This window comes from Panicum virgatum, chromosome 7N, assembly GCF_016808335.1.
Source record: "Panicum virgatum strain AP13 chromosome 7N, P.virgatum_v5, whole genome shotgun sequence".
Taxonomy (NCBI): Eukaryota; Viridiplantae; Streptophyta; class Magnoliopsida; order Poales; family Poaceae; genus Panicum; species Panicum virgatum.
The window spans coordinates 33123735-33150679 of record NC_053151.1 but is presented as its reverse complement, the minus strand read 5'-3'; the positions used below and the strand labels follow the sequence as shown (position 1 = coordinate 33150679).

Below are 26945 nucleotides of genomic sequence, written 5' to 3'. Positions count from 1 at the left end.
GATGCTTTCAGGTCCCCATGACCCCGGACTTATGCACGATTAAGGAAGAGGGGACCCACCAGCCGCGTCAGCCGGTGACGTCAGTCGAGCGCAGCTGCGGGCCCTCGCCAAGGGCATCCGCCCACGGAGGTGGGCACCCACCTGGAGCGGGTCGGGCCTTACCCAGCACGCGAAGCCCGGGAAGGACGTTTCCTTCCCCTCGAAGACACCCGCCCGGTAAAAAGATCTTTACCGCGTGATTACGGCACCTCGCCGCCGGGCTCGGTGCGGAGCCCGAGGGGGTGCGTGGCTTCCCCGTAAGAACATCATGATTACGGGGATGCCATGCGCTCAGAAGATAAGGTGATAGGTGGCGGATAGCTTATCTCTGAGCTACCCGTCCCATCACCTTGAAGGTGGACGGTGGCCGGGACCCACTGTCGTTTACTGCGCCCCTGCCGCGGTAAAACCAGAGGCACCCTGGGCAATACCTCAGGGTTGACCAAGGTCACCCTGGGCCAGGAGGGCCCGTGGTGTGACCTCGGAAACCGTCACGTGGCTGCCTCGGACCGCCCCGGACGTCCCCGGGGGACACCCCGGGGCACGAGGGCTGACCAGACAGCCCCGGATCGCCCCGGGACGCGGGGGTCCACTCGTCAGTGTCTACGGCCGCCTCGAAGCGCTTCAGGACGCCCCGAGGTCACCCCGGAGCGCCCCTGACGCTAGTGGGTCCCCCAAGACCTGCTACAGCAGGCCCGACAAGCCACCTGCCTGCCAGACAAGGGCAGGACAGCCTGGAAGATGGCGCCCACTGTGCAAAGAGGGCGTTCACACCAGTTAGAGAGAAACAGAGGAGGCAGTTGTAGTCTATAAATAGAAATATCACAGGACATGTAAAGGGACCGCTCTTTCGGTACCTGACTCATACATTCCGGGCTTGGGCTTCCCAACTCGGGATCAAGAAAGAACCAATCACAACACACAGGACGTAGGGTATTACGCCTCCGGGCGGCCTGAACCTGTCTAAAAACCACCGTCTCAACTCGCTTTCGTAAGGGAGATCCTTGCGCGGTTTACACCCCCCTGGCCGAATCTCTAAATGGGGGTTCCCTTGAATCCCTGCTAGCGGTACTCACCCACCGTCAGTTGGGATGTGGTAACAAAAGCATGGAAGCAAGCCATGGAGCAAGCAGACTGCTCGGTGATAGAGGCGGTACGAGCAGTAAGCACCAACCTGCTCGACTGAAGCTGTAATGTGCTGGGTGACCTAGAAAAACAGGCAAAGAAATTGAAGAAAGATCTTGAATCCTGCAGACGTAGAGGAGTGAGCCATGATCAGGTAGTGATGGAGGAAGTGCTACGCTATCAGCTGGAGAAAGTGGAGGAGCAAATTGACTTGTATTGGCGGCAACAAGCGCACGTTCGTTGGTTGGAGAAGGGTGATAAAACACGTCCTTCTTCCATGCAGCATGCTCAGAGAGGAGGAGGGCAAATCGAATTAGGAGGATGGAAGTTGGGTGGAGGAGGGGGAGAAGAGGAGATTTTTAACTAATTAGTTTGTTAATCTTTTCAGGGCTGGACCCAATGCCGATCCTAGTGATCTCCTGCAAGCTGTTGGCAGGAAGGTCACGAGTGATATGAACGAGATGCTCATGGCTGATTTCTCACCCAAGGAGGTCAAGGCAGCGCTCGAGTCCATTGGCGATATGAAAGCTCCCGAGCCTGATGGCATGCCGTCAGTTTTCTATAAGAGATTTTGGGATGTGGTTGGGGAAAAAGTGACAAGTGAAGTGGTTGTAGTGTTGAATGGGAGGGAGTTCCCTGCTGGCTGGAACGAAACGACGATTGTGCTAATACCAAAGGTGGAGAAACCTGAAAAATTTAAGGATTTACGACCGATCAGTCTCTGCTATGTATTGTACAAGATTGTATTAAAGGTCTTAGCAAATCGGCTCAAACAGATTTTGCCTGAGATCATCTACCAATGCAGTCTGCATTTATGTCCGGGAGGTTAATATCAGACAATATCCTGGTCGCTTATGAGTTGACCCACTATATGAGGAATAAGAAAAAAAGCAAGGAGGGATATGCAACGGTCAAGCTCGATATGACTAAAGCATATGACAGGGTGGAGTGGAGATTCGTACATGACATGATGGTGAAGTTGGGCTTCAGTGCGGGATGGATTGGTCTAATCATGAAATGCATTTCATTGGTGTCATACCAAATAAAGGTGAATGGAGAATTGTCTGAGAGCTTCAGACCTGGAAAGGGACTACGCCAGGGTGATCCTTCGTCCCCCTACCTGTTCCTGATATGTGCTGAAGGATTTTCTGCACTCCTTCAGAAGGCGGAGGAAGAAGGCCGGCTAAGTGGTGTCAAATTCTGTCACAATGCTCCGAGTGTTTCTCACTTGCTGTTTGCTGACGACTCGCTAATCTTGTTTCGAGCAAATGGGGGAGACGCACAGCAGCTATAGAGTATCCTAAATATCTACGAGGAGTGTTCGGGACAGATGATCAATAAGGAGAAGTCGACCATTATGTTCAGTGAGAACACTAGGGAAGAATGTAGACAGCATGTGCGGCAAGTACTGCAAATACATAAGGAAACAATGAATGAACGGTACTTGGGACTGCCAGTCTAGGTCGAAAACATCCGTCTTTGCTTATTTGTGAGAGAGGGTTTGGAGAAGAATCCAGGGATGGAAAGAAAAACTGCTGTCCAAAGTAGGGAAGGAAATCCTGATCAAAGCCGTAGCACAGGCAATACCGACATTCGCGATGGGATGCTTTGACATCACAAGGGAAATGTGTGATCAGATCAGCTGGCTAATCTGTCGATATTGGTGGAGCAGCTAAGATAAGGAGAGCAAAATGCATTGGTTAAGCTGGGAGAAGTTGACAGTGCCGAAGTACAAAGGAGGTTTGGTGTTTAGAGATATTCACACCTTCAATCTTGCAATGCTCGCGAAACAGGCTTGGCGGTTAGTTCAAAACCCCACGTCCTTATGCGCTCAGGTGATGCAGGCAAGATATTACCCTAATGGTGAATCATGTGTTGAATGCTGGAAGCCGTGGTGGCATGTCTCACACATGGAAGAGTATTATGCAGGGAATTAAAACACTGAAGAATGGCTTGATATGGCGTGTGGGTAACGGGAGAAATATAAACATTTGGACTGATCCATGGCTGCCACGGGATTGGACTCGCAGACCTATTACACCAAGGAGAGGTTGTCTGTTGACCCAACTACAGAGCAGTGGGATGGGGATCTAGTGAAGCAGGTATTTTTTGAGGAAGATGCAAAGTTGATCCTGGCGTTATCTGTTCACGCCCAACTAGATGATGTGGTCGCGTGGCACTATGACGGCAAAGGAATGTTCACTATGACTAGAGGGAGCATGATATGAGAACGAATCGGTATGGTGCACCGTCTTCTTATAGTAGCCAAGCCCAGGATGATGCCATGTAAAATCAAGGGCACAGTGATGATATATTTCAATATTTCAAAAGGAGCATCACCTGATCATATCATGTGCATGCAGCCTATTGATCATGTGTGGATCTGTATGTTCTACTAGTCGAATTTTGAATCGTTTGCGTAATTAAAAATTCGGGGTGGAGCCCTTAAAAAAAATACCCCCGGGGTGGAACTCTCCAAAAAAAAAATACTCGGATTCTCAGAACGTGGCCCAGCCCGCATGCAAGGCCCAGCTACCCAAAGTAAGCACACGGCCCAGTCTGAGGCCGGCATCCTCCGGCGCGCGACAGGGCTACGCCGCCGCCGCGGCGGCGGCGGCGGCGGCGGCGGCGGCGCACCTGCTCCTGACAACTCGGTTGCCGGATTCCAGGGCGGAAGTGCCAGTGACAGTTCGGCACGCTCCTAAGGTACGTCCTGCAGAAACCTTGTTGCTCGAAATTTTGGAATGCCCTACCATCTGTTTGAGAGACCGGCGTCGCTGTAGCACAGGGATTTGGGTTGCTGGCTTACTTGCATTTTCGTTTACTCGTGTACATGGAAAATTTGTCATGATTTAATTGTTTAGCGATGCTGTATTGGACAGCAGCAAAAAACAAAAAATCGAATGATGAAATTGTAGCTACACAGAAATCTAACGGCAGCGGGGCCTTATTTTCTTGATAAATTTATTAGACTGCTTCAATTCAGATCAGCCTACATGGTTGCGTTCTTTTGCATTTTGCACCAAATCATTTATTCCTCAGTCCCAAGTCCTGATCATAAACCCCATCCAGTTACAAAGCTGTCCTGCGTTAGGAATATGCCCTTCCAGGTCGTTATGAGAAAATTGCATCATGTTTAACTGCGTGGAGTTATTTCTTTCGAACTGTAACTGTGTGGAGCTATTGTAGAGCAAGAAAACAAATGATGGAGATCGTAACGTGATTGTAGGAAAATATGATGCGTATAATGTGGTCGAAGTATTGCATTGAGCCCCTTGGGCGGTATATATAGAATACAGAGACTTAGGGGGCAAGGCACCTCCCCGATACATATGGTAGTCCGGGATTACATATCCTAACCTACCAAATATACTCTAACATCCCACCGCAGTCGTAGCGGTAGCAACACGAACGGACAGATTGGAGAACAATGGAGATATCCCCCTCCAGTCGGAACGCCAGTGCGAATGCTTCGACTGGAGTGGCTCATGCAGATGATAGCCCCTTAGTGCCGAAGTAGCCGAGGTCGAGGTGGACATGGTCGAAGCCGTGGAGGAGGGCGCGGGTCCGAAGCGTCGTCGAGGCGCCCGAGTACACAAGATCAGCAGCTTCTGGCCGAGGACAGCAGCAGGACGGTGAGCGGTGGATGGCGATGGTAGACGAGGCAGCTGAAAAGTGCTCGAGCGTCTTCCTGCAGCAACATCGGCGGCGGTGTCCGTGCGAAAACGGTAGTAGGCGTGGACTTAGATCGAGTGCTAGCTTGACGAGGACCGGCAGCGGATGGCGCCACCACCTGAAAAGGCGGCGACACCGGCAATGATGGCTTGACCACGAGCGTCGATGCTGCAGCCTGTGAGGGCGCGCAACTGCAACCTCGTTCTCGGGAGCGTCGACGACGATGCGGCGACGAATGGCAGGGCGACGCAAACTGATCTTAGATCGGAAAAGAAAAACAGCAGCAGGAGGACCATGGGTACCAGGCAGGTGCGCCACCAGAGCCCGGCGACGATGACAAAGGCATCGGAGTCGAGCCGCCGCCCTGGCGAGTCCATCCGCGGCCGCAGGCGGCGCGGCTGGACCGGCGGGAGAAGGGCGGCGCGCGACCGTCGGGCGCCGTCGTTCTTGCGGCGGCGCTGGCGACGAATCCTGGCGGCGAGGTAGGTCCCCTTGCTGTGCTTGAAGACGACAAGCACGACGGATCAGAGGGATCCGCCGGGCATCCTATGAGGGCGCTGCCCCCAGCGGAGATCGATCCCCGGGGGCGGCGCGGCGGCGGCGGCGGTAGCGGAAGCCTAGTTAGGTCAAAGGATCGTGACCCTCTGACACTATGTAGGAAAGTAGGATGCGCATAATGTGGTCGATGTATTGCATGGAGCCTCTTGGGCGGTATATATAGAGTACAGAGACTTAGGGGGTAAGGCACCTCCCCGATACATATGGTAGTCCGGGATTACATATCCTAACCTACCAAATATACTCTAACAGTGATTGGTGTTTTTTCTTGGCAATTTTTGACTGCCTCAATTCAGATCAGCTTATGAAGTTTATGCATTTACACCAGATGGATGACTCAGTCCTGAGTCATGTGCCCAGAGCCCCAGACCCACAAATTCCCTCCAGTTATTCAATTTTTGTACACATAAAAAGGCACCAATTGGCACTAACATTATCATAAATCCACATGCAAACTGAAACTATCCAAAATACCTTGACAAGACTATCTGATCATATAGCACCCCTACAACAAAGAAAGCTCCAAAAGCAATCACAAAGGCACCACTTTTGATCGTTTGTTCTGTGGAGGGAACAGAGACTGGAGGTGCTTCAGCTGAGTCACAGAGTTTAGCAACCATAATTCCACACAATTTTGGGTTCCCATCAAAGCTAGAGCTTGGAAATGTACTAAGCTGTCCTACGCTCGGAATAGGCCCTTCCAGGTCATTATGAGAAACATTGAATTTAGAGAGGAAGTGCAGGTTGTTCAGAGCCAATGGGATTGCACCTGCAAGATGGTTGCTTGACAAGTCTAGCACTTGCAGATTTGTCAGGTTACCGAGCTGCTGTGGAATCTCTCCTGTTAAGGCATTGAAGCTTAAATTGAGTTTGGCAAGTAATTTCAAATGAACAAAATCCTGGGGGATCGCACCAGTTAAGTTATTGTGGCCAAGATCCAGTGTTTTTGGGAAAGTACTGATTATTCGGTACTGAAGTGAATGGCCTAGATAAACCGGTAGCTCAAAGACGGAATGGATTGCTGCAACTTCTGTTGTTAACATTGGCATCTCCATTAAGGCTACTGGTATTTCCCCTTCAAGGTTGTTATATGATAAGTCTAGATGGAAAAGTGAAGTTAAGTTTTTAATCCAGGCCGGTATTGATCCACTGAGTTGATTCCTCTGCAAAAACAACATCTCCAGATTTTTGAGCTTTGATAGCCAAAGTGGTATTTTCCCAGACAATGAGCACTCAGATATGGAAAGAGCCCTAAGATTCTGAAAACCATCAATCGTTTCATCTTCTGGCATGGCTTCACCCTTGAAGTTGGCTCCAATAAGTAGGGAGGTAAGATTCTTACAATTCTTGAGGATCTGAAGCGTATTTGTGATGTTTGTAAACTTATTATCACCAAGTGACAGGAAAACAAGAGACTTCAAATTGCCTATTCTCGGTGAAAGCTGCCCATGTAAGTTGTTGCCAGATAGCCGCAATGCAATCATGTTGCTGCATGAGTAAATGCTTTGTGGAATTGTGCCTGTGAAGTTGTTGTATAGAAGATCCAATACTTCCAGATTGAGCAGGTTGAAGAAGTTGACTTTGTGAAGCTCTCCACTGAAGTTGTTGCCCTTGAGGTCAATCATTGTGATATCTGTGCAATTACTCAAACTTGATGGCAGCTCTCCAGTCATGTTGTTGTTCCCCAAATGAAGCTCTTCTAATCTCTTGAGCTGGCCTATAGAGTGTGGAATCTTGCCATTTAGCCTATTACCTCCAAGATCAAGGTTAGTTAGATTTCTGAGCTTCATTATGTGTGCACCATCAAGTAATCCCTGCAAACCATTGTTTGGTAAAGAGAGGTACTCTAATGATGTAGCATCATAGAGTTCATCTGGGAGGGGCCCACTGAGGTTGTTGTGGCCGGCCTTGAGTACTCTAAGTGCAGAACATTTACCTAGACCTGCAGGGATGCTGCCACTGAATTGGTTGTAGGAAAGGTCAAGCACTACAAAGGATGTTGATCTCATACAGAAAGAAGATGGTATCCATCCTTGGAAACTGTTGTTGCTCGCATTGATCGCAGCCAGGTTTCTTGTATTCTCCCACATTGTCGATGGAAATTCTCCTGTAAATAGGTTGCTTGAGATATTGAGTGCTTGCAATTGCCCCCCAGGGATTGATGGAAGAGACTCTTGGAGGACCCCACTGAGACGGTTGAAGCTCACATCCAGAACTTTAATGGTTCCAGATGACATTAGTTCTGATGGCAGGGTGCCCGAGAGTGAGTTGTATGAAAGATTGAGGCGTTGCAGACCTTTGAGATTTCCAAGGGATGGTGAGATGCTTCCTTCTAAGCTTCTAGATGCCAGAAAGATCTCAATAACCACTCCACTTCGACCGCAGGTTATTCCTTCCCACTCACAGCAGTCCGTGCCATCCTGCCAGGGAATGGTAACACTATCTTCAAATGATAACCCTGCAATGAATTGGAGTAGGGAGCTCTTATCATTCTTATTGCATGATGAGGTGGCAGGAGAGACCATGGAGAGAAGTAACACAAGAGAAAGACCAAAGAAAGCCATGGCCATTGGCCAGCCTAGAATGAGGTGCTCTCCGGGTGTTTTTTCAAATGAAAAAAAACTCAGGTTTGATCTGAGTAGCAAGTGTATTTGCAAAGATGTTGAGGAGCGTGGAAAACTAGCGCTTAAATTGGTTGATGGATAGAGACCACTGCCAGACCACATGTGGTTGATTCATAATGGCATGGGGACATGGGGTGGTTATTGGTTCATTGTCACACCACTGCTTTTGAGATGTAAGGTAGATGTAGTGTTGTTGACCCCCGACAAAATATAGTTTCTAAATTGCAATAGTAACCACGTCATTAGTTAGCTAATAGAACTATTGCTAACTGCTAACATGCAGTTTCACACCAAAGTTTCCCTTGAGCTGCCTGCCCTGCATTTTGCTGTTTAATCTAAGCTAATAGACAAGATGAGGTCACCCTAGATCATTACTCTGTGAAAGTAATGTTGAAATAACGTGTTTTTATATACAAAAGTGGTATTACAATAGTTTATGTTGTATGTACCGATTCTCACCCTGTTCGCTGTGCTGGTGCTGGAGGCTGCTGCTGGAGTGGTGTGAGAGAAAAACACTGTTGACTGGCTGGAGGCTGCTGCTGGAGTGGTGTGAGAGGAAAACACTATTGGCTGGCTGGAGGAGCAGCGCAGCAAACGGGGTGTCTGTTGGATTTTTTAAAAAACAAAAAGAGGGGGGATGGATTCTCTGTATTTGTTGGACAAGGCCTGTGCATGTTTTAATGTGTCATCTGTTCATTATTTGTGTAGTTTTTGTACTGGATGCCTGGACTATTGTGTGCTGCGCAAAGAGCCACCTCCATCTGTTAAGTTTTATTGAAAAGACTGGCACTGACAATCTACATTCGTGGCCAATGAATTCAATTAATATGGAGGACAGCATGGTCTCTTTGAGAGGCAAATCAGGAAAGAAGTACTGATTGAGGGGTGGACTCAATCAATTTCTCTCTTGCCTGCAAATGGTGATGGCTACTGATATTGGTGAGCTAGGAGCCTAAGGACAAAGTTGGCGGTGACTCGGTTTTCTTTCTTCTACATGAGAGTTCTCAACACCTTCTCTCAGCACTAACTGTAGTGTGGTTCACAATATATTTCGTATGTCATCACGACACAAGCCGCCCCCATCGACCATGGCTGTCAATGGAGCTTTTGGGTCAAAATTCACTACGACCATTGCTTTTCTTCAGGCTCAATAAACCAAGTTTGCGTGTCGTGTGTATGAAGATATGTTTGCATTTGGAATAACCAAAGAAGTTAACTTTTGAGAGCTGGCTAGTCACTTTTGACATTTTGTGGATTTCTCGGCAGGTAACGTTTGTTCTATATAGATTTCTAGCAAAGGACAATTCGCCTGTCCTCTTCCATGATTCAGAAATGACGAAACAAAGAAGACCTGGGACTCCAGAAACACGGCGATTTCCACGGCATCAAACAGAATAGAATTTACAGCCAACTCTAACCTCTGTTCCACACCATCTGGGTTCACCATTTCGTGTGCTGTTGTAACTCGTTGACAAAATGCATCCCAAGTCTTAGTTTTTCAGCAACAATTGTGTTATGTGCCTATGTTTATGACTAAATAATAGGGTCAATAGTATTCTTCCTGGAGAATGGTTGTGATGATGGGAGTGAGGACATCTTCTTTGACGAGGCTGATGCAACTACCTTTCTTACTATTTCACCGGATGATTTGGTTTGCAATCTTTTTCAGTGAATTTTCTCATATGCTGCCGGAGTATATATTTTCCAATAAATCAATAACTCACCTCGCATGGTTTGAGCATTTGTCATATTGAATTCTTCGGTTTGAATTGGAACTTCGCATGATGGTTGCAGGAAAAGGTTTCTCCCTAAACCGAATTAAGCCCAAATTTGCAGCCTGCCCAGTAAGGGGCATGAGCCGAGAGCTGCTTTTCCTGCAGTCCAGCCCGCCCACATGGACGGCCCAATTCGCTAAAGCAAAACGGGCACACGTCACAAGAGGCGCAAGCAGACGCCGGGAGACAGCGACGGCGGCGGCGGAAGCTGCCGGAGCCGGAGCGTGCGGAGGACGGTCGCCGGAGCCTGGGACGGCGGGGTCCTTCGAGACGCGCTCCGGAGGTACGTCCTGCAAAGAACCTGTTGGGAAAAGCCCTATGCTTTGAGGTGCACTAACATTTGATTAGTTGCCTGCCTCGAATTTATCCCGTGTGCAGTTATTATTCTTGTGTGTTTATCATTATTCAGCAGCTCGGTGTTATTTTCAAGCACGAAAATTGAAGATGAATGCCTTGCTGCATGGAAATCTACCTATTAATCCCCTTGGGAAGGGGATTGAGGGGATTTTGACTTGAAGGGATTTAATCCCTCCCAACCACCTCCAATCCCCTTCAAACTGAACAAGGCCTAAGGGAGCCCTTTTGGTGACAAATTTATACTGCTTCAATTTGAATCAGCTACATAGTTGAATCATTGAATGCATTTCCATATTTCCCAATTGGATCACTCATTAACATAAGTCCCCTCAAATTACATCCTTACTACTTGAAAAGAAGGTAATTAATTTTGTTACTGTTGTTGTTGGTTTCCCGTTTCCATTAATTTTCATAATTGAAATTAAGTTCCTACTCGAATATGCCAGTAATGATAATGCATCTGAAAAAGAGGATACTTTGGTGGTCCGTAGAAGTAGAAATATTTATCCTCAAATGCGCAGGAGACTTGTGTATCGTTGCATCATGGAAGTAGAAACCTATACTACATAACCAAATGAACTGGTACATGAACCAGATAGCAAAAGGTCAGCCATGATAATTACTGAGATACCAGAAATTAATTAAAGTCTCTCCAGCTTGTGGTTCACCCCCAGGATTGCTTCCATCTTCGTCATCTGAATGCTGATCATCACCCATCAGCACCAGGCAGGAAGATAAGTTTGCCACGATCAGGAGGGTGATGAACCCCACATGACATCTCTCCCTCCCTGAAAAATCAGCTCGTCCTCGAGCTGAAATGAAGGGTACAAACGATGGAACTCCTCCGGATCAACCCAAGAAGCATCTGTTGGCGGCTGATTCTTCCATTGCACCAAAAGCTTGTGTCGGCCGCGTGCCAAGCGGCTCTTGTGAACCACCTCTGGCCCAGGACAGGCACGGCCATTGCAAACAGAAGGAAGAGCTGGCGGTGCCTCGTGCGGTGATAGGGTGCAAGCAAAGGGTGATTACTGCAGCCCCGCGTGCAAGGCAAGCACAACTTACATTCCTTTTTTTTCTGAGCTGTTGCAGCTTTGGTAAGCCTGTTTTTGATTGTTTTCAGTTCGTTCTTGCAATCTTGTGTTGATCAGGTCCTTCACAAGCCACATGGCCGCAATGCGGACATTGTTAAAGATCTGGTCGGCACTGATTTTAGTCAAGTATCAGTGCGGGCCAGATTCTGCTTGACATGCTTGCGAGCTTTTTCATCAGCCCACTACTTCGAGCATGCCCTTCATCCTCATGGTGGGAATGCAGAAGAAGCAGGCGTAGCCCCCAACCCCGCTCCCGTTCTGGTCGAGATCGTGGAGCGTGAATGGTGGAATCTTGTCGCGGAGGACGTCATCCGTGGCCCGCTACGCTTTCAGCAAATCAAAGGTTTGTTTGGGCTGATTACAGTTGCATTGTTCTTCACCTACTTCATGATGACACTTTGTTCCCTGACCCTGCAATTCAGAGTTTAGTTCTCAACGGTGTGCACATGGTAGCAGTCCACAACCGCCAACCGCCAGATGTGCACGGCATCCACCACTGCGCGAATGGTTTCTGCAATAAGTCTGTAGAGCAGCCAAGTCTGCGGGCTGGAATGCTGGTTCAAGTTCAACATGCAGTTTCCTTCGGGGCAAGAAGAGGAACAGGAAGTGGAAGAGGCAGAGGATGAGTAGAAGATTCCACGGAAGTCTGAAGTCCGGAGTCAAGGCTTGGAATCCTTTTGTCCATGTCTGATGTTCTACTGGGCACATTTTATGACGCCTATTCTTTACAAGTTCTGTTTATTTTCAGAAGGGTAAATGCTTCATCGACATAATAAAGAGCATATTTTGAAGATAAAATTTTAATTGGAAAAACTGGATGAGACTATACAAACGCAAAATAGCGAGCATTTTATCTTATCCGTGCATGCTAACCACTAGCTAGAATATATACGACATGATGAAGTAACCATAAACTAGTCATCCCCCTTCCTGCGCCTAGCACAAGGCATAAAGGAAGTGGGAACCGTAATTATCTGCAACTGATCATGCAATGCACTTCCAGTGTGGCAGTGTCTTGCAAAGTTAACCTCATCTGGATGATAGAATACAATCACTGATCCTGCTATTTTTCACTGTAAGCACAAACAGAAACATTCTCCATATACATTGCGTGTTCAGAGGAAACTTTACATCCGAGCTATCCAGCCTGATCGGTCTTGAGCAACAAAACAATACATTGCCAAGTCAAATCACACGATGGCTTCCACCAACTTATATCCACAGTATTCAGGTAACAAACATGATCTCCAAGAAAAATGGATTTCAGACAGTTCAGACAGCTGCGTGATCATGGTGAGGTTTCAGATCCATCTCCACTTGGTGAATTGTCCATTGCATGCCCTCCAGTTTCTGCAGCTCGGCCAGGTTAGCAGGGAACCATCGACCATATGTTAATTAAGGGCAACAAATTAAGCCAGATTACCTTTACAATCTCATGGTACTGCCTTGCAATCACATCGAAATGTGGATCTATGCCCTGATACTCACGTAACCGTGAAATCTGACACAAGACCAAATATCATTATAGCAAACAGTTAAATGATGGGTAACGAATACTGGATTAAATTATTCCTTTCAGGCAGTGAATGCTAAAAGATGGTGCCTTTCTTTCTCCATGAATAGGCAGTGAATACTGGATTTGATGATTTCTTTTCAGGCAGAATCAATGCTAAAAGATGGCATTCATTCTTTCTCCAAACATGCAGCTAAAAGTGGCAACCACAGACTACAGATGCCTGATTCTTGTTATGAAACTGCATAACTCCTGAAAGAAGAAAGACATACACCAATTGCCTCCCAAGCTGGACTTTGTTCAATCATGCATGATCAATTTATAACTGGTGCCTCTAATGTTTGTTTCTCCATAGAATCTCAAGGTATCACTTAATTCGTCAGGTGTGTTTTTACTCAAACATAGCAGCTAGTATTGACCCTAGTGAAGCTGTGGTTTTTACAGTCCTCTTTGTGAGGGAAGCCAAAGATTGTGCAAAGTGGATTGCCATGTGGTCACAATTTTGAGAACTTTTGGCTATTTAGGATTAAACATTAGAAAAATTACGAGAAACAGAGGGAAATTGTGTATCTTACCGCTTCATTATAAGAATTGGATGCTTCTTTTGTGGCCTCTACAAGATACTTCCTGCAAAGGCAGTTGATATGTTAAGGTTCTTCATTGAAACAACAATGCACTAAATAAAACAAATCCATCAAGAAAATAACACGTGCAACTTAATTGTCACATCAACTTAAAGATCAAGTGCTTTTACTTTACCTGATCCTGTGAAGTGCTGGTACTGTATCCTTGGTGTAGGTGTCACGCAACAGATGATGCTCTAGATAGCTAAAGCAAATGAAAAAAAAAAGAGTTAACTTGAAATATAAGAGGTTAAAGATGCACTTGAAATAATACAAAAATGCTGGACAAGGGAGAATCAGCTACATCTACATGAGTATAGAGCAACATCTGTTATACTACAGTCAAAGATGTGGATGCCAACCTTAATTTAGCATTCATTGTCCGACACCTTTTGATAAGCCAGGTCTTCTTCAGATCATCCTGTTACCCAATATAACAGGTTAAGCACTTAAAAAAGCAATACTGGTAATATGAAAAGATTCAAAAAAAGATTCCATTATTTTCTACAAAGAAGTTTAATAACAGAAAGAACCATGAGAAGTCTTACATATTGGTGCTGATGCTCCAATTTCTTGTCTTTAACAAACTGTATAAGCACAGCAAGAATTTGCTCCAGGACCTATTGAATTTTGAGAGCCATAAGTAATGTATTAAAAATGAGAAAGAATTTGCAGTAAGATAAAGTGGGTGCACAGTTCAATATTATCAATTGGGAAAAGCCTACACACATACATTATAGTGCTCAGCAAATTTTCTATCCATTGAAGCAAGATCCTCCAGTAAATGTGCCTCTTCCTTCTCTATCTCTTCGATGATTAACTTCACCCTGTTAAATGGGAAGAAAAAAAATGGTAAATACTTATCCCAGACGCTTGTTCATCCTATCACAGGCTCCACAGAAGTTTCAATTCAAAACAAGATGGAAATTTCACTGACACCAAGATAAATTAGCTATCTAAATGGATGGGCTTGCCCCATAGAATGGATTGTAAGATGGAATTTATACTAAAAATGTGCTCGAATCAATCTGATGGAAATGCAGGATAAGAAAGTTTTTCACCTTTCTGGAAGCCTGGCACTAGAGATTTGACTGATGGATGATGAATCTGCAACAAAGATGATAAGATGAGACAAAACGATAGCCAAAAAAGAATCCTAAGTGTTTGTTTTTCCTTAAATCGAGCTACCAAAGAATTTTGGATTAAAGAAGGAAGAGAGGGCGACAATTAATATGGAAATATAATATCTATTCATTTCCAAGTTTCAGTATCTGACCCCTTTCGTCCATAGCAAATAGATCAGCTAAAGCATCACACTTGGCTTCTAACCGGGCTTCAATCTCCCTAGCCAAAGTTCTCTGATAATCGACCATGTCCTGCAATCCAAACCAAAGCAGATGTTTTCAAAGTTGAGATGGCCAATTTATTTCACTCTTTGACAAAAAGGGTAAAACTCATCCTAGTTAATAACTAGTAAGTCATCACAAAATAGGTCCACAGTTTGCAGGGTGCATATTGGAATTACTTTAACCAAATCAAAAGGCCTACTTAGGAAAAAATTTACTCCCTCCGTTCCAAATTATAGGTCGTTTGACTTTTTTGATACCAAGTTTGACCACTCGTCTTATTCAAAAAATTTATGCAAACATATTCAAATTTAAACCATTCTTCAAGAACTTGTATTAATAAAGCAAGCCACAACAAGAGAAGTGATGTTTTGCACAAATTTTTGAATAAGACGAGTGGTCAAACTTGGGGTTGAAAAAGTCAAACGACCTACAATTTGGAACGGAGGGAGTAACTGCTCTTACCACAGACATGGCTGGCTGCTCTTGTTGCACTTGGTACAGATAATCAGATGTGATCCCAAGAAAACGATCAGGAACGCCACCAACTCCAGGTTCAACTGCCTCTGAACCACCACTACCATGAGAGGCACCAACAGTCACCGCGCTAGCAGTGCTGCTATAATTATTGTAGCTTGTCGAGATTGAACTTGAGCTGGGCGTGGCACTCGTTAGAGTACTATCAAATGAACTCCTTGACAAGGTGCTCAGCTTTTCAATCTCCTCCTCATGGACTTCCCCATCCTGCGAGAGCAGTGGGAGCCTCAACCTCTGCGCGGCCTCTGCCACGGCCAAGCGGTGCTCTAAAGACTCGTACACCTGGATCAAAAGTTAAGAACTGACAGGGTAAGCTCGGTGACTAAATATCATTTTTTGACAGATAATTTCACAGTGGCTGTGCCAAATTACAGTGCGGAACTTTCACCATCTATTAATCAGTTTCAATTGCAAGCTCTATATGCACCAGTCAATGAAAATTGAAAAATGGGGACTTGTCGGGGGGAATGAGAGAATGCGGAACCTGTGGGGAGCAGTTGAGCTTCTTGCCGGCGCCAGCACCGCCTGCCGCATGGTACTCTTCCACCATGGCCACCGCCTCCGCGTACACCGCCTACCGCATCGCGCCAGATCCGATCAGAACCCTAAAATGCAGATCCGACGAGCGGGCGGGAGGGGGTGACTCACCAGTGCCTCGAGGTAGAGCGCGCGCTCCGCAGCGACCTCCTCGCGCGCCTGCAGCGATAACAGGCCAAAGCAAATAAGCGGCGGGCAAGCGCGGTTAGGCGGAGGAGCGAGCGAGGGAGCGCATCGTACCTGCAGGAGGTCGGAGTGCGCGGAGTTGGAGAGGAGGGACGCGTCGGGGGCGAGATGGTGGCGCTGGAGCTGGTCCACCAGGTGCGCCACCTCCGGCGGCGGCGGCGGGAGGGACGCTGCCGCGGCGGCCTTCGACATCGCGGGCTGGGCGGGCGTCGCCGGCGGGAGGTGATTGCAAGGCTAGCGTTTGAATTGGGTTTTGGGGAAGAGGGTGTGGTGGCTTGGCACTTGGCAGATCGCGCCATCGCGGTCGGTTAGTGGCCGTCGGATCGGGGAATGGACGGGTGAGATCGCGGCCGGCTGTTTCGTTCATCACGACAAGCTTCAAATTGAAGCCGGCGCTCGTGTGAGACAGCCAAGGATTACTGTTTACTATAAGAGGAATGCAAAGACACGTCACAACTCACAAGTTCAAGCTTTCATGGCATGTTTCCAGAAAAAATGGATTATTGCATCTAATGGAAAACATGACCCTCAGTAAAAGGGAAATCATGACGATTGTGACTTATTTGTTGCATAGGCTCTCATCATTTGAGTTACAGTCTTAGAGCAACTCCAGCAGAACCTCTAAATAGCCTCATATCCCAAGTTTAGAGGGCTAATCCAAAAAAATGCACTCTAGCAGACCCTCTACTCCACCCTCTATTTTGGGGAGGCCTCCAAAATCCCTCATCCACCCTCCATTCCTAGGGGGTCTCTAGAGAGCCCTTTATTATATATTGGAATTGAGGGCTATTGCTGGAGTTGAAATAAATTTAGAAGCTCCTAAAAAATAGAGGCAGCCTCTATTTAACATTTAGAGGGTCTGATTTAGGTGCTATTGCTGAAGATGCTCTTAGAGAAAGTTCCCTATACAGCCATTTTAATGTTAGCTTTTTCTTTCCTCATCTATTTTTTTTTCAAAACTTCCTATATGATCTCTTAACTTCATTTTCTCGCCACGTGACCCCTATTTATATTTTGTAACTAAATTGATATTGGTACATGTTTCTAAATATTTTTAAAAAAATATTTCTGAACATAAAAGAATCCCTAAACGGTGAATAAAACGGCTTTAAACAATTTATAATAATATGTCTAATACCCAATTTGTGTACACTGTAAAAACGGAGACTGCACTATTTAAACGGTGCACACGGTTTAAATCGTGTAATCTCCATTTACCCCCTAAATTGCACAATAGGCCACCGAGTAGTGTGTACACGGCCTACATGACAGTCCATCATGTATGTTCCAGATTAGAGAGATGGAAATGGAATCACTTGAGCAGTTGGGCGGGAAGCTTCGGAGTCCGAGCGACAAGTTTTTTCTCAGTGGTAGTAGTTTGCGTGGTGAGAAAAATGATTTGTCGTGGTGGTAAGGAAATTGAGCAGATATTCGAATTTTGGTTGTCCTGCCTTCAGGGTTGGATCCAGAGTTTGGATCAAGGGGCTTATTTTCTTTTCTTCCTTCTCTCTTCTATCTTTTCTTTCTTCCTCTCTTCTCCTTCTTTCTCTTCACTATACTAAAATTTCTTGGAGAGATTTGTGAGGGCTCCAATTGACAACATGGAGGTAGGGGGCTGGAGCCCCCCTGCCCCCACCCTGACTCCGCCCCTGCCTGCGTTAAAACAATTGTTGCCCTGCCTCTGAAGAAACGATTGCAATTCAGGCCTCGATTTATCTTTTGCATTGGATCAGGCACATTGTTGAACTGTTTCCAACTATTTGTAAAGAGAAAGATCTCTAGTGCAAGCTCGACCAGCAGCTCAAATAGAGCTATACTTTTCATGTAATATACATGGAGCACTTTCCTGGCAGAGGATCGACACAACGGCTGACTTGGCATTTGGGCTTCAGAAATCCTAACCAACAAATTCTTTTACCAACGGTTTTCGTAGCATGTGGTTATTAACCAAAAAAAATCGTGCAATGGAGTCACCCTGCAAATGGGTTAGAAACCAAATTATACCCACACTAATCCATTCTTATTAGGAAAATTAATATTACCTACACCACTCCAAACCACCACCATCACAAACCAATCCAACCCAATCATTTCAGCTCATGATGTAATAAACTATTAGCCAAACTATGGTTACAACCCAATAAGAACTCATTTCTCAAAAAATAAATTATAGTGTAGATTTTGTCACACCATTTTGCACAGAGTAGCTGCCAGTTATACTGATACATCTCCAACAAATTTCAGTCAATTTCGATAAAATCTTATAGTGTGAACGCGATGTTTTATTTCTAGGGTCCGGCTCTTGATGTGGAATCCACGTGTAATTCTAGCCACACTGCTTTGCATAAAGTAGCTGCTAGTCATACTGAGCCATCTCCAACAAATTTCAGTCAATTTCAATAAAATTTTATAATATAAACGCGAGGTTTTATTTTTAAGGTCTGGCTCTTACCGGACCGACATTTATATATAATCATACTGTTTTGCATAAAGAATCCATTTCAGCCCACTCCAATCCATATTTACATAGAACCCACTCCACCCCACCCCATGAGATAATATATCTCATTTGAATCCATCCAAACACAATCTATATCAAAACACAATCTATTAAACTCATTTCAACCCAAACCATTAGCAGGGTGACCATGGAGAGAGAATCAAGCAAATTCCTGAAATTTCGTATTGCTGTTTTGGAGCTGTCCATTTTGCGTTGCTGTTTTTGGAACCGTTCTTGCCATGCTCCCGATGAATTATTGGTTCTACCGAAGATCATGCATTAGATCAGAAGCTTTCTTGTACTTTCTTTTGACTACCTACATGAACTGTGGCAGTGCGATCATAATCATTTTGAGAGATCATGGTGACAAGTCTGATAAAATATTCGCTAGGCTTTTTATTCAGGTAGTCCTGCACTAAACATGTTCCATTTCCCTTCCTGTTTGTGCACACGGTTTCACAGAACCTTCTCCAGGTCAGTGGCGGAAATGGAAAGAAATTTAAAGGAGGGACCGAGCCGAACAAACTTCGATAATATTTGTAGGTACAAAATTTTGGTAATTTGTGTTAATTTTTGTTGACCGCACTAATACACACTAGCTAGTCATGATATATATTATTTAATCATGCAATGATAATTCACAAAGGAAAATAGGAGCGGGTGTCAATAGATCCTGTTTATTTTAGTTTTGCCTGAGTTTCCTACTAAGATTATGTCTAATTTAAAAAATCTATTCTATTATGCGATAAGGAATCAATAATGTTCAAAAAGCATACCGTACCAATAATAATATGTTTATATAGGTTTAAATTGGAGAAGTATAGACAAAAAAAGATGCTCATAGGGGTAGTGACGGTGGGTGATTACCACGAACAGGGCTTCGTGGGAACCCCCGTTTAGATATTCGGCCAGGGGTATAAATCGCGCAAGGATCTCCCTTAAGGAAGCGGTGATTGGTTCTTTGACGATTCCGAGTTGGGGAGCCCAAGTCCGGAATGTCGTCTGTATGAGTTAGATACCAAAAGAGTTGCTTCCCTAACTAGTGTGAATGCCTTCTTTGCATGGTAGGCATCGTCTTCCAGGCTGCTCTGCCCTTGTCAGGCGGGCAGGCGTCTTGTCGGGCCCGCCGTGGCAGGCTTCTGGATCCCGCCAGTGTCAGAGGCGCCCCGGGTGACCTCGGGGAATCTTGGGGTGTCCGGCCGTAGACACTGATTGGTGGGTCTTCTCATCCCGGGCTGCTCCGAGGTAGTCTGGCCGGTCCTTGCGATCCCGAGGTGTCCCTTTGGGACGTCCGGGATGGCACGAGCGCGGCCACATGGTGACCTCCCGGGTCGCCCCGCGGACCCTCCTGGTCCGAGGTGACCCCGGTCAACCCCGGGGCGTCGCCCAGGGTGGCTTCTGACTTTTACCGCGATGGGGGCGCGGTAAACGACGGTGGGTCCCGGCCACCGTCCATCTTCAGGCCGATGGGACGGGTAGCTCAGGGATAAGCTATCCGCCACCTATCGTCTTATCTTCTGAGCGCATGGCATCCTCGTAATCATGATATTCTTACGGGGAAGCCGCGCACCCCCTCGGGCTCTGCATGGAGTCCGACGGCGAGGCGACGTAACCGCCTGGAAAAGATCTTCTTACCAAGCGGGTGTCTTCGATGGGAAGGAAACGTTCCCCCCAGGCTTCGCGTGCCGAGTCAGGCCCGGCCCGCTCCAGTCGGGTGCCCACCTCCGTGGGAGGATGTCCCTGATGGGGGCCCACAGCTGTGCTCGGCTGACATCGCCGGCTGATGCGGCTGGTGGGCCCCTTTTTTCCTTAATCGCGCATAAATCCGGGGTTATGGGGACCCCATCCTCATTACGCTGACAGGTAGGGTTTGCACACGTGTGTTTATAGGGGTGATTGTGCATGCGTTGTGAGTGTCTAAGTTGTATTGTGTAATCTCAAAAAAAAAAGACAGAAGCAATGGCTTTGATGGCTAATGTGATCGCATTAGTGGAGCAGGTGAGTTTGTTATTGTCGTCCATCTCGGCTGTGGTTGCTTGCCTGCTTGCCATCGTTGTCTTGCCATGCATTCGTGCGATGCAAATCTTAAGACGTAAGTCCGTTGGCGCCCTCCACTGAGACACTGATGAGTTGTGAGTTGTGACTACCAAACAGTCACACACGGAGAATGGAGAAAACTTCCGGGGCTGATTAGGGTAGACCGTGGACTTTCGAGAAAACATATTATGGGCTTTTGTTGTAGTCCGAAGTGAATTAAAATTAAGTGGTACCTAAAAACTTGAGCTAAAATTAAGCTAAGATTAAAACATACTTGAAAATTTGATCTAAGATTAAGATGAAATTAAAGGATACTTAAAACTTAAGTTAAGTTAAAAGATAAATTAAAGTGAGTATGTTGTGTGTGGGGGGTGGGGGACATGGCCCCTACCAGCCCCGTTCGTCCAAATGCGTGTTCCATTATGAATTTTGCTGCCGATGTTGGTCTATTAAATTTTTAACTTTTGAATGCAGACTAAAAGTATGCAGCAAGCTACCAACACTGCTAGAAATCACAGCCGATTAAGCTCCAAAATTAAACGAACGACCCATGACACAATTAGACGCAGAGAGAAGAAACACTAATCAAGCAACGAAATTAAACGATCAATCCAAGACACAACAGAGTATCAGATGCAGTACAGTGAAAGCACGCATCTAATTGCTAAAGCACAAACAGGGCAGCGGAGAATAAAGAATAAAACATGGTATGTACCTTATGCAATTATAACTATCCAAACAGAAGTAGAACTAGTCGGAACAGATGAAACTACTCGAGTAGTACTCGGATAAGACTCCTCAGCTAGTATTCGGCTAGGATTTCTATGTAATCATATCCCCGAAACTATATAAGGGCGGCCAGAGATCCTCTTAAATCGTACAACTTTTAAGGCAAAACAAACCAACACACAGAGTATTATACTCTTGGCAGTCCGAAAGTGTCTAACAGTTCGTGTTCTTTGCACCATCGAATTCCTGATCTCAATGATACCCTATCAACAAACAACCACTGAGAAATATCTGACAGCCTCTCCCCAAGCGAGAATGCCGCAGGTGCCACCGGCGCTCTTCCCATGATCGTGCTGGAGGTAACAATGTTCTTCATACGAGTTCTTGAGAATATCGTAGTTGCAGCCGTAGCCGACGAGCAGCATGCTATGATCAATCGCCACTCCGCATGGCCCCGAGTAGAGGTCTCCCTCATAATCAGGGGCAGATTTACGCTATGATCAATCGCCACTCCTCATGGCCCCGAGTAGAGGTCTCCCTCGTAATCAGGGGCAGATTTACAAGGGGACTAGGGGGCTCTAGCCCCCCTACTGTCCAAAAGGTTCATTAAATTTAAAATTAAAATTAAAGAAGAAAGATGAGAGGAAAATAGAAAAAAGATGAAGAAAAAGAAAAAATGAGTGGAGATAAGAAGGGGGAAGAACCAAGCCTACCCTAGCTTTTAAATCTGCATCCGCCACTCTTTGTAGTATCGGAAGGGCAAGTTGTTTTTGCCGACGGCGATCATATATAACCGCGACCTTCGGATGGTTATACTTGCCGACGGTCTGTAACCTACAGCCATCAGCATCTCGAACTCTTCGTTGCGGGGTACCATCTCGTACCTCCGGATGGTGAGGTCAATGCGCGGTTTGGCAACGGCCTGGCATATGCCTATAGGTAGCAAAGGGCTTTAAAACTTGATTTAGATAATTTGAGGATCGAGATTTAAAAGGAACGGACTCTAATTTTATATATTTTTGAGCTAAAATTTAAATATATATAAAAACTAAGTTGAACTGTAGGGCCATAATCCGCTACAGCTCTATATAAGCCAGGCCCTGGCGATGTAGTCGAGCCGCTGGCATCCTCTCGCGGAGTCTACTCGCTCTAGGCATCTCGTGTCATGCCACGGCCGCCCGTCACCACCAAGCCACGGATGAGTCTCCTCTGCAGTAACTGCAGAGAGACTCGACCACTACCGTGTGGCCCGGGTGATCACCTGGCCCGCGTGACAGCGGCTCAGTCCTGCAGTTACTGCAGAGGATTTGTTTCCCCAAGCCACATGCCACGGTCACTCCCGGAGAGCGACTCTCCTGCCAATCAGACCGTGTCAAAGTCGTGCCAAGAACTGACTTCTTGACTGTGTTCGGCTGGATCGTTCCTTCTGACCCTTTCTCCTGCTACAGTCGCTTGGGGGCGAAAAGGAGGCGACCGTCTTTTCCGGCGGCGATTTCGCCGGTTCTTTCTTTCTCCGGCCGCCGGATAGGCGCCGGAGAGGGAGGGAAGCCAGAAAATCGCCGCGCGGATGTATATAGATTAGGTAGCTTCTCACCTAGGTCTAGGTTGTGCGCGCCGGCGGGTGCCGGAGGTGCTAGGGTTTGCCGGGGGATGTCGTTCCTCCGCGGGTTGCTTGTCCGGGCGGCGATGGCGAGGCAGAGGCGTCATCGGTGCTGGGGAATAAGTTCCTTCGACCTCGTCCCTGCTGCAGCGGCGCTTTCTCCAGCGCTGGTGCGAGGTCTGTGAAGGTGGTGTCTAGGAGTTCACCGGCGGCTTGTTGGCCCGTGTGGGAGGTATGTTCGCCGGACTTTTGTTTTGCTGATGCAGAGATGGCTGTGGATTTGGTGCAAGCTTGGAGAGTGGAGCGGACTCGTTCTTCCCGCGGCGGCTTCGGTCATCGCCGACGAGTTTGGCTCCAAAGTCGTCGGAGCTTGGGGCGTGTCCCCGACCAATGGATCTACGGCATTGCCTTCATCTCGTCTAAGGCAAGTGTCTTCTGCGGTTCCTCTCAAAGCCAGGCGGCGATGGAGCTCCTTTCGACCTGGGGGTGGTGGCTACGGCGTCGGGCGGCCGGCGGCGGTGGCGGCTGTCGCCAGTTTCCGGAAGCTTCAGTGTGCGGAGGTCCTAGGGACTTGTTTGTAATTTCTTTGTTTGTCAGGGCCCTCTGGCCAAATATGGTGGTACAGTTGTCCTCTGTATCCTATCTCACTGTATCTGTATGTGTATGGTCCTTTGTACTGTATCCTTAACTCTAACACAGGTACGGTTAAGTAAAAAATAAAAGACCGTGTCAAAGCCTCAAAAGGAAATACTGTGGTGTGGTGGTGTGCGTGCGACCCCCCCCCCCCCCCCCCCCCCCCCCGAACATCGAACTGCATGCATCCATCCAACGACCCCAAAACCCAAACACAATTACACAAGCGGCTCCAAAGTCCAAACAGCAAAAAACAAGCTCGTTCGGGTGAAGCAGACCGACGCCTCGTCTCAAAAGCTGCTCCCACGAATTCCAGGAGCAGCAACCAAAACTCGCCCCGCAAAAACGGCCAAACCCCAAGGCAAAACCCAGCCGACCACCGCTCCCCCGAGACAGATCACCTCGGCATCTCCCTCCCATCTCCTCCCACGGCCCGCGGTCTCGCCGGTCACCATGCCCCGTTGCCTCCGCCGCTGCTGAGTGCTCACTGACTGTTCACTAGTGCTGGGTGAGAGAGGATCCGTCCGCACTCCGCGCGTCCGCTGACCATGGACCCGGCCTCCGAGGAGCTCGAGCGCCGCAGCCGCTACCTCAGCGCGCTCGTCCGCCGCACCAGGCTCGCCGACCCGCCCCAGCCGGAGCCGGAGCCGGAGGTAGCGGAGGAGGCCAAGGCGGATGCCGTGGAGCCGGGGCTGAAGGCGGCGGCGCGCGTCGGTGAGGGGAAGGGAGGGAAGGAGGAGGAGGGGGAGGCCAAGGCGAAGGAGAGAGCGGCCGTGAAGGCCAAGGCGAAGGGGGAGGGGAGGAAGGTGGCGGCGTGCGTGCGCGCCGCGGACATGGCGCTGCCGCTGCAGCGGCGCGCCGTCCGGATCGCCGTCGAGGCTGTCGCCGCCATGCCGCGGCTCGAGACCAAGCGCCTCGCGCTCGCGCTCAAGAAGGTATAGTGGACTGAAATATTACCGCTCTTGTTCATTTGCCATTTTTTTTTGCTGAGCTAAACAAGTTTCTCAATTGTTAAGTCAAATACCGAGCATGTTTATTTTATCCATCGCTGTGGACGGCCACAAATCAAAAAGACAAATGCATGCAGAGATTCCTGGTTAATTCGATTTGGAGTAAGATGTAGAGCTTAATTTTACCTTCCTAGTTTTTTTTAACTTGTAGAGAGTATTGGAAATACCTTGCCATGTTTGTCGGGTAGGGGGTCGAGTTTGATGCAAATGCCACTTTGGCCAAAATGAAATAGGAGGTTGAGATGGCGCCAGATCAGATGGTTCATTCAGGCTTTTCATTTATTGGAGGTGGTCCACTATGCAGCTGAAAGATAACTCGATTTATGATATATGTTGTACTCAGAGGATGGGCAATAATAGTTAGTAAGTTTGCTGCTATAGGTGGTCAGCAGTTTCATGTTGCAATCATAATTGGAGGTGAACATGGAAGACTGGCCCATCAATGAAGGGCTGATGTTTTTGTGCTACAGAGAAGCTAGAGGCAGCAGGGAGAAGAGGTGGTAGAGGATTGTAGGAGGAGAATGTGAAAATGTTAGGGTGCTTGACAGCTTGCTGATGTAATGCTACCTCGTAGTCCTTTGGCTATAGAATCACATAGCTCAGATCAACTTTGGATGGGAAGTTGTCATGGTTAAGCCGAGCTTGATCTCAGCTGTTGATTCCAGGATCTGATGGGTCCTGCACATTTTTTAGGGCTAAAAGTTACTCCATCTCCATGCTTTCTCGGTCCCTAAGTTGGCACGAGGAGATGTAAATGTGCGTGACATGGCTTTTGTTAATCTGATCAAAATGGTGATAAACTTCTTTAGTTTACCTGTCAGTTGAACCAACAAATTCTGAATTGGAGATATTATTATATAACCATGATTGAAGCATTTAGAATTACTGTGTTAGATTTGCACGGTGGTAAAGGGATTTAGCCTAGACAATCTTAAGGGTCGGACTCTAATCTTATACAATTTTGAGCTAAAAATATATAAGGGCCAAGTTGGAGCGTGGAGAGACCACTAGGACCATGATCTGTTACCACCCCTGCTGCCTTTTCACTTGGCTACTACTTGTATATGTTGGCTTGTCCTCCTTATTCCTAAGCTGCACCATTAGTGGTGTGGTTTTTGAAAGCATTACAGCTACTTACGAACTGCAATATCTGATAGTCTGATTACCCATTGATATTTTAGTGAAACTACCAGTTTTTTTATGTGGCAGAGGAACTAACAGATGGCTCCTGAGTTTAACACCTTATATATTGTAGAAATCAATTTGCTCTCTTAAATTCTTCAACTTAGGTTAGCATGCAATGCAACCTGTATTTTTATTTAGGTATCCTCATAAATATCACAGTTTTGCACAGGCTTTAGGTGCCTTGATGGATTCATGTTTTGTTTGGTTCAAGTATTGAGAATTTCATTTCATCCCTGTGTTCTTCCATTCTTTTTTTTTGAAATAAATGTGTTCTTCCATTCTTGTTCTTCATGATATCTGATGACTAATTCCTCACCTTTTTGTGAAGGACTTTGATACAACATATGGGCCTGCCTGGCACTGCATTGTCGGCACAAGCTTTGGTTCCTATGTCACTCACTCCTTGGGGGGTTTCTTGTACTTCTCAGTTGACAAGGTCCACATTCTTCTGTTCAGAACCGCCGTCGAGCCAATCGCCCAACCGCAATGAGACCTGAAATTTGTTTACTCACACATGTGTAGATGCAGCGCAAATTGTAATTTTGAAGTTATTAGATGATCCTCGACGCCTCGAGCCGAAATTGAGTAGCAGAGGTAAATTTATCCGCACACAAAGCGTAGAACAGCCAAGCCTCTGTAGCTTCTACTTTGTACCACGCGAGGGGCTGCTGTGCCCTGTGTAACCATTGTTGTATTATGTGGTCTTTACAGAGCTGTAGCCTGACTTGAAATCTCAACATCAAGGTTTACCTCAGTTTCCAATAATACTCTGTGGTTTTGACATTAGAGCTGGTGAGACTCTTGATGATATCTGAACGCAACAATCTGTTTCTTGCTTCTCAAGCCCTTGTTTAGATGCTTTCAAAATTCCAAAACTTGATAAGATTCCTCACCATATCGAATCTTTGAACGCATGCATGAAGTATTAAATGTAGCTAAATAAAATAACTAATTACACAGTTTGTTTATAATTTGCGACATGAATCTTTTGAGCCTAGTTAATTCATGACGGGACAATAATTACCAAATACAAACAAAAGTACTACAGTGTTTTCCGGCCAAAACTTTATGCATCTAAATAAGGGCCAAATGTCAAATGTTAGAGTAGTACACTTTGTACTCCAACTGAAGATTGTTAGACGCCGTGATTCCACCGACGTTGTAAACATGAACATGAAACGCATTGCAGAAATGAATCCTGTCCGGTCAATCTGTCATCCTGTGAGTACTCGTCGAGGTCCGACCGCACAATGGAGTGCCCTGTG

General features: G+C 46.7%; 3 protein-coding genes and 2 long non-coding RNA genes across 5 annotated transcripts; 3 read left to right on the top strand and 2 right to left on the bottom strand.

Moving 5' to 3' along the window:
• Nucleotides 1-3691: 3691 nt before the first annotated feature.
• On the top strand, nt 3692-9702 carry LOC120682537. The gene is made up of 2 exons (XR_005678485.1): nt 3692-3870; nt 8730-9702. It is a non-coding gene; the product is annotated as an uncharacterized LOC120682537 (long non-coding RNA).
• LOC120682535 (receptor-like protein 2) lies at nt 5557-8046 on the bottom strand. The gene has a single exon (XM_039964493.1). It carries the CDS (start codon nt 7965-7967, stop codon nt 5859-5861), a length of 2109 nt encoding a protein of 702 aa, XP_039820427.1. The 5' UTR covers nt 7968-8046; the 3' UTR covers nt 5557-5858.
• A 1603-nt stretch (nt 9703-11305) lies between the features above and the next one.
• Nucleotides 11306-12076, top strand: LOC120682538. Its single transcript, XR_005678486.1, has 2 exons — nt 11306-11587; nt 11667-12076. It is a non-coding gene; the product is annotated as an uncharacterized LOC120682538 (long non-coding RNA).
• A 206-nt stretch (nt 12077-12282) lies between these two features.
• On the bottom strand, nt 12283-16252 carry LOC120682536 (AUGMIN subunit 4-like). The gene is made up of 13 exons (XM_039964494.1): nt 16041-16252; nt 15912-15959; nt 15748-15837; nt 15192-15545; nt 14657-14756; nt 14442-14487; nt 14114-14207; nt 13929-14000; nt 13743-13801; nt 13517-13585; nt 13333-13384; nt 12668-12745; nt 12283-12594 (listed from the first exon to the last, which is right to left on the bottom strand). The coding sequence occupies exons 1-13, from the start codon at nt 16176-16178 to the stop codon at nt 12517-12519; spliced, it is 1278 nt and encodes a 425-aa protein (XP_039820428.1). The 5' UTR covers nt 16179-16252; the 3' UTR covers nt 12283-12516.
• Nucleotides 16253-23701: 7449 nt separating this feature from the next.
• LOC120683328 lies at nt 23702-26466 on the top strand. The gene is made up of 2 exons (XM_039965400.1): nt 23702-24420; nt 26009-26466. The coding sequence occupies exons 1-2, from the start codon at nt 24034-24036 to the stop codon at nt 26168-26170; spliced, it is 549 nt and encodes a 182-aa protein (XP_039821334.1). The 5' UTR covers nt 23702-24033; the 3' UTR covers nt 26171-26466.
• The last annotated feature ends 479 nt before the right edge of the window (nt 26467-26945 follow it).

Coding starts and splice junctions, on each gene's coding strand:
- LOC120683328 (XM_039965400.1), top strand. CDS start 24,034: ATGGACCCGGCCTCCGAGGAGCTCGAGCGCCGCAGCCGCTACCTCAGC. Junction 24,421..26,008: donor TCGCGCTCGCGCTCAAGAAG/GTATAGTGGACT, acceptor CTTTTTGTGAAG/GACTTTGATACAACATATGG.
- LOC120682535 (XM_039964493.1), bottom strand. CDS start 7,967: ATGGCCATGGCTTTCTTTGGTCTTTCTCTTGTGTTACTTCTCTCCATG.
- LOC120682536 (XM_039964494.1), bottom strand. CDS start 16,178: ATGTCGAAGGCCGCCGCGGCAGCGTCCCTCCCGCCGCCGCCGCCGGAG. Junction 15,546..15,747: donor AGCTCAACTGCTCCCCACAG/GTTCCGCATTCT, acceptor CTTTTGATCCAG/GTGTACGAGTCTTTAGAGCA. Junction 12,746..13,332: donor CCAATTCTTATAATGAAGCG/GTAAGATACACA, acceptor GTCTTGTGTCAG/ATTTCACGGTTACGTGAGTA.